This window comes from Xyrauchen texanus, chromosome 23 (assembly GCF_025860055.1).
Source record: "Xyrauchen texanus isolate HMW12.3.18 chromosome 23, RBS_HiC_50CHRs, whole genome shotgun sequence".
NCBI classification, from domain to species: domain Eukaryota; kingdom Metazoa; phylum Chordata; class Actinopteri; order Cypriniformes; family Catostomidae; genus Xyrauchen; species Xyrauchen texanus.
In genome coordinates, this window is record NC_068298.1 from 3,529,429 (window position 1) to 3,536,408 (window position 6,980).

Sequence of the window (6,980 nt, forward strand, 5' to 3'; positions counted from 1 at the left end):
ACACACACACGGACACAGATCCCAAGCGGATCAGCCCCATTACACGTTACATTAAAGCGCATCATACAAGTTTTGTAACACTTGAGGGTAAAATGTCCAAATGTAACATTTCAAAATTCCAAATGACTTTCCTGTAAGAATATCCAGAACATCTAAAGCAGATCTCATTTACATGACTTCATTTCATTAAAGTTTCTTTTCAAACACATTCCAATAAATCAAAGCTCGTTTTCTACTAACTACAACACACAGCGGAGTTCAGCTCAGACACTCTCAGGTTTAATAAGCTTTCGAAAATTAAATAAAACATGTGACGATAGAAATGGAAACAGAAATTGAGAGATTGAGATTTAAAAATGAGTGGACGTGCCATCAGAGGGGGAAGACAAGGATTTGCTTTCTTCAGATTTGGAACTCTGAAACACACAAACACAAACACACACACACATACACACACACACACACACACACACACACACACACACACACACACACACACACACGTATGTTGAAAAGAAGATTAAAGTTAATGAAATAATATACAGTGGAGTCAAAACATCTGAGAACAATAGTTTGAGTGCATGTTGCGTTCTTTTCTCATTTAACACACTATTTTTTCATATCAAAATGTATTAAAAGCGTAACAATTTGAGTGAAAATGTACATAAAAAATGTATAAATTACATTTACATAACTTTTCTTTATTTTAAGTTTGACTAAAATCCTAAAACATCTAAAAAATATGTTTTTTAAGTGGTCTCAGACTTTTGCACGCCACCGTATGTAAAAATAAAAATAAATTTAAAAATGACAAAATAAATAACCATAATAAATTAGTAATAAAATAATTGTATATCATTTATAAATACAATGTATATAATGTTTATCTTTAAATACATAAATAAATAAATAAATAAATGACCAAATGAGGTCATTTTCTTTCAATCTTTACAAAATTGAGTCCTATATTAGTTTTTGTATTAAAGTAATCCTTTTTCTCATTTCTGTAAGAGTTTTATTTATCTCATTTATTCTATATTTTTTTATGCATATTGCATATTATTGAAATCTATTTTATATATATATATTTCTGTATTTATCTATTCTTCTACTTGTTTCTATATTTCTTTTTATTTTATTCATTTTAACTCTTTGTTTTTTTATCTTTTTGTGTCATTATGTTGATGTCAGCTCAGCATTGTTGAGATGTTTGTCTCAATGATTTATTTATTATATATTTGAACGTTTTGAAATAATAAAAATGATAATATTAAATATCCGTAATGTGTTTATTCCACAATGGCATAAAAGCCACCTGGAAAATGAATAACATTTTTATAAATACAAAATTACTAGGGCTGTCAATCGATTAACATTTTTAATTGAATTAATTACACGGTGTCCCGATTAATGAATCGCAATTAATCGCATTTAATCGCATATAATACAAATATTTGCTGAGAAAGCCCCTCATATAACAATAAATCAATATATGATGATGAAATAATGATGGATAGTTATCTTTAAAAATTAAAAAATTATATATATATATATATATATATAAATATTCAGATAATTAAAATGCATTACATTCTTGTGGCAGAAGAGTTCATCACTGATAAGATGATATAAAAGCAGCTTTAGAATACAGTGTATTGATTACTACCATATTATTGATCATAAGTCAATCATTGACACACAGTTCACAGCAATCCATTACACAAGTGAATTTATCAATCAGAGATTTATTATGAGGGCTTGTTTAAGGACCGTCAATGTACACCTACGTCAGACATGCTTGTGTTAGCGTCTCGGTGTGTTGCATCATAAATATAAAATGTTTAGGTGACTGTGTCGAGTTAAATATAGTTTAATACTCAATATTGAAACACATCTTGAGATCCCTTAGTTCACATTTGCACTCCATCAAGTGTTTTGAAGGCAATAATTTAACGCATGTTTGTGTTGTTGCTACTGAAGGTTGTTTTCTTCACTGTATAAACTGTGTGATGCTCACACAGCTGAAGTTTCACGTACTGCCCCCTTGAGTAAACAGGTGGTACTACAAGCTTGCATTTCTCAGGAATCTTCCTTATACGCGGGCATTGCGATTAATTGCATAAATTATTTTGAACGCGTTATTTTTTAAATAGACAGCCCTAAAAATTACTTAACGAAATATTAACAGATCATTAAACATAAATAAAATACAAACAATTCAATAAATAAATGACCCAAAGAGGTCATTTTTTTTTCAGTCTTTAAAAATGTAGTCCTGAATTAATTTTTGTTCTGAACTACTCCTTTATTTTTTCATATCTCCCAACATACAGTATATAATTATTATCTGTCTCACTCTTTTGTCAAGGGTGCTGCTCCTCTCTTTCTCCTCACTGATGAAGATCATGCTGCTGCGTCCTGTCTTCTTCTTCTTGGATTTCCTCAGTTTCACCTGGAAGAAAAGTAAAACGTCACCCAATGTCATACGGGAGTTATGCATCATTGCTCCTTTTTACTGTTTCTGTGATTGGTTGGTTGGAACAGTGGTCACTTCCTGTTGGATTGAAGAACATCATCTCTTCCAATCAGAATGCTTGTGAATACTCACCTCCACTTCAACACCGCTCTCATCCATCACACTGATACTTCCACTGGAACGAGGGATGAAGGATGGGGAAGGTGGAACATCTCCGTCCAAAGACACACTACAGAGGGACAGAGAGGCTGTGTTTAGTGTGGAAAACTAGTGTACTACTTAGTGTCTACTGCACCTGCTACTTCTTGCAAACATTATTTTAAACATGCATTTTGATGATGCAATGATTCATATTGAAATCCTTGTTTTCACAGGCCGTCACTACATTGCATTTTAATAATACATTTAATTAAATCATAATTGCATTTTAAAATCATGTTGGTCAAATTTGCATACTATGCACAGTATACTTAATGCATACTTCAGAAATAGTAAGTAGAATGGTAGTATGCTATTTGTTGCATGGTCAGAAATAGCTTAAAGTGTTGTAATGGGTGTGGCTATGATTGTGTATGTGGGAGTGGTTACCTATATGGATGTGTCTTAGTGGGCATTCCACATTCTGATCCAGCCAATGAGCAGATGGACTGTCGAATAGAGTGAAGAACAGAGCGTGGACGTGTGGATCGTCTCTCATCCATATCCAGCTAAAAGCGATAAAAGAGAACTGAAGTTTGTATTTGTACTCAAACACCCTTCTGACATGTGAACTCCTTCTGCTCACGTTTTCTCGTTCTTACCAGGTCTCTGACTCCATACTCTTTCTCCACTTTCTTCTTCAGCTGTTTGAAGCATTCCTCCATGCGCTCGTGGAAAGGTCGAAGGTCATCGGTCACTCTCTTGCCATGCAGACTGATTCCTCTTCCCAATAATGGAGTCTACATGGGGGTCAAACACTCAAACAGTTTAAAACTGTTCAAACAGTATCCTAACCGGGTGTGAACCAATCAAAACGCCTCTGACAGGGGTGACGTGAACCTGAAAACAAGGGGGTGTCTCCCCTTTTCTCCTCAATTTGGAATGGCCAATTCCCAATACACTGAATGATGAATAGTGACTCGCCTCAATCCGGGTGGCGGAGGACGAATCTCAGTTGCCTCCGTGTCTGAGACGTCAATCCGCACATCTTATCACTTGTCTTGTTGAGCGCATTACCGTGGAGACGTAGAGCGTGTGGAGGCTTCACGCTATTCTCCGTGGCATTCACGTGCCCCAACGAGAGTGAAACCACATTATAGCGACCACAAGGAGGTTAACCCAGCGTGACTCTACCCTCCCTAGCAACCGGGCCAATTTGGTTGCTTAGGAGACCTGGCTGGAGTAACTCAGCACACCTTGGATTCGAACTTGTGGAAGTCACCGTCTTTACTCGCCGAGCTACCCAGGTCCCCAAGTACAATATTCTTGAAAGCATATACAATGCAAGAAAGGCGAGATGAACATTTAGAACTCCATCCATCCATCCATCTTCAACTGCTTATCCGAAGTCGGGTCGCGGGGGCAGGAGCTCCAACAAGAGGCCCCAAACTTCCCTATCCCCAGCCACATTCACCAGCTCTTACTGGGGGGACCCCGAGGCGTTCCCAGACCAGTGTGGAGATGTAATCTCTCCACCTAGTCCTGGATCTTCCCCGAGGCCTCCTCCCAGCTGGACGTGCCCAAACTACCTCAACTGACTCCTTTCGACGCAAAGGAGCAGCGGTTCTACTCCGAGCTCCTCACGGATGACTGAGCTCCTCACCCTATCTCTAATGGAGATGCCCGCAAGCCTTCTGAGGAAGCCCATTTCGGCCGCTTGTACTCATAACCTAGTTCTTTCAGTCATGACCCAGCCTTCATGACCATAGGTGAGGGTAGGAACGAAAATTGACCAGTAGATCGAGAGCTTTGCCTTCCGGCTCAGCTCTCTTTTCGTCACAACGGTGCGACAGAGCGAGTGCAATACCGCCCCCGCTGCCCCGGTTCTCCGGCCAACCTCCCGCTCCATTGTCCCCTCACTCGTGAACAGGACCCCGAGGTACTTCAACTCCTTCCCTACCCAGAGCACACACTCCATCAGTTTCCTGCTGAGAACCATGGCTTCAGATTTAGAGATGCTAATCCTCATCCCAGCCACTTCACACTCGACTGTCAAGCGATCCAGTGAGAGCTGAAGGTCATGGACCGATGATGACATGTAGACCACATCATCTGCAAAAAGCAGTGCCTCCACGCACTCTACATCTCCACGGTAATGCGCTCAACAAGCCACGTGATAAGATGCGCGGATTGACGTCTCAGAGGCGGAGGCAACTCTGTCCTCCGCCACTCTGATTGAGGCGAGTCACCCACCGAACCGCACCCCTTCACATTAGAACTAAGAAATATTTTATTATGTAGATTTGTTTTAATTTAACACTGTTAAAATATATGGCTGTCAATAGAATAACAATCACAATTAACCAAATGATTTTCGACCATTCAGAAAGCAGTAAAAATGTAAAATCCATTATTTAAACATGAACATGGAGGGAAACATGAAATCACATGACAAGGGAATCACATGACATGAAACAGGAACTAGAATACCAAAATAAAAGACATGAAAACAGAACATGAACAAAAACGCATGTAGACATGACAGGAGGTTCATACAAAAACCTTCATTCAAGATATACAGTCTAAAAACTAGGCTCTGGTGTGGATACATGAAAAGTAAGTTTGTTTATTGACCTGCCATGCAATGAGGTCTTTGAGTCTCATCAGTTTGTCTCGTTCATCCGAATGTTCTTGTGTGTATTCCTCTGTGAAGAATGCCTGCAGAGACAAGAAGGGAAAAGTGTTACATCTAGAACTAGTCTGTATAGGCCTGTCAATCAATTAAAACATTTAATAGAATTAATTACATGATGCGCCGATTAATCGCAATTAATCACATTTCAATATTTACTGACAAAAGGACCCCAAATAAAATAATTTAGTATATAATAATTAAAATAACTATAAATATAATATATAACACTGTGAACAGATTAAACATGTTTAACTAACAAATCGGCAGTTTATGCGATTAATCGCGATTAATCGTGGTAGATGGTACATTAAAAAAAAACATTAAAATATAATCATGAATATATTTAATTTATACTTTGTCTTAAAGAACTTGCAAGAACTAGTTTTGTCATCCTTTATTTGAATTATTATGTACAAATTTAAAAATAGAGTTAAATTAGGCTAGTATTTATACATAACGTTGGATTATTGTGTGAATACAGACAATATGTTTAAGAAAGCAAGCCAAAGATTGCATCTCATGTAAAATTTAGCTGTCTTGTTCTGCATATCGCGGTGCCGTTTCGTGGTCCGTTCTGCATAACACGGAGGCTCATTTTTGCTTATCGCGGCCCATTTCGCACCTTACCCACTGGCCCGTTCGGTTCGCCCGATGGCCAGTCCAGCCCTGTTGCCAATGCATTATTACACTATACATAAAAAACATGAATGCTCAACTTTAATTTTCTAAAGTTAAATATCTCAAAACAATTATTTTCTCTGGCTGCTGTTCAGCCTCTAACACACATATGCTGGGTCACTCGTGCACGTTAAACAGTCAACTATTAATCGCAGGAATAAACGTGATATATCCCAGTGCACTGCTGCGCTGACTGCCCCCTACTGCCACAAATCCGTAAAGACATCAAGGTGGGACATTGATGTTTTTTATAACGGAACTTGCGTATGTATCGAGGGCATGATTAATTAATGTGTTAAATTGACCAGCCCTAACTCCTTACTATTACCGTTTCTTTGTTTTTTTCTCTCTCTCTCTCACACACACAAAAGAAAAAGACAAAGATCCCCCATTTAGCCTTAACAGACTGTAGGGGCAAGTGCTGTTAGCGAGCACCTATGAAGGTCAGAATGGTACACAAGGGGGTGGGTGGCCAGCACCATGCCCGACTGCCTTTGTCTCCCCAGTGGCGATGTTTTACACATCAGGTACTCATTTTAGGCTGAGTCAACCTAGGGGAGGCCTGGGACTGGTTCAGATAATCGTCACTGGCGTTGGCCATGAGCGGGAATCGAACTCAGGTTGTCAGGTTCGTAGTGCAGCGCGCTAACCGCTACACTACCGCTCCCTACTCCTCTCTCTCTCTCACACACACACACACACACACACACACACACACACACACACACACACACACACACACACACACACACACACACACACACACACACACACACACACACACACACACACACACACACACACACACACACACACACACACACTCTTGCTGACCTTCTCATATTTGGCGAAGCCGCCCATGACGGCGGGATCCACAATGCCGTTGAGCAGCATGGAAAGGGGGTTTATGGGTAAAGTGTCGTCATTCTGGTACTGGTTGATCATCGTGAGGATTTTCTCATTAGTTTGTCCCATCGTCTCAACAGCGTTCTC

At 39.2% G+C, this 6,980-nt stretch overlaps 1 protein-coding gene across 2 annotated transcripts in view; it reads right to left on the bottom strand.

Moving 5' to 3' along the window:
• Positions 1-272: 272 nt before the first annotated feature.
• LOC127663370 (dedicator of cytokinesis protein 2-like) overlaps positions 273-6,980 on the bottom strand; it is a 165,531-nt gene continuing 158,823 nt past the window's right edge. For both annotated transcript variants that reach the window (XM_052154926.1, XM_052154925.1), the window contains exons 44-50: positions 6,822-6,980; positions 5,249-5,332; positions 3,277-3,414; positions 3,065-3,183; positions 2,609-2,705; positions 2,357-2,452; positions 273-416 (exon numbers count right to left, since the gene is read on the bottom strand). The exon at positions 6,822-6,980 is cut by the window's right edge and continues 18 nt beyond it. In XM_052154926.1, coding sequence (XP_052010886.1) covers positions 351-416; positions 2,357-2,452; positions 2,609-2,705; positions 3,065-3,183; positions 3,277-3,414; positions 5,249-5,332; positions 6,822-6,980 — 759 coding nt within the window. In that variant the 3' untranslated portion in view covers positions 273-350. The remainder of the gene's footprint in view (positions 417-2,356; positions 2,453-2,608; positions 2,706-3,064; positions 3,184-3,276; positions 3,415-5,248; positions 5,333-6,821) is intronic.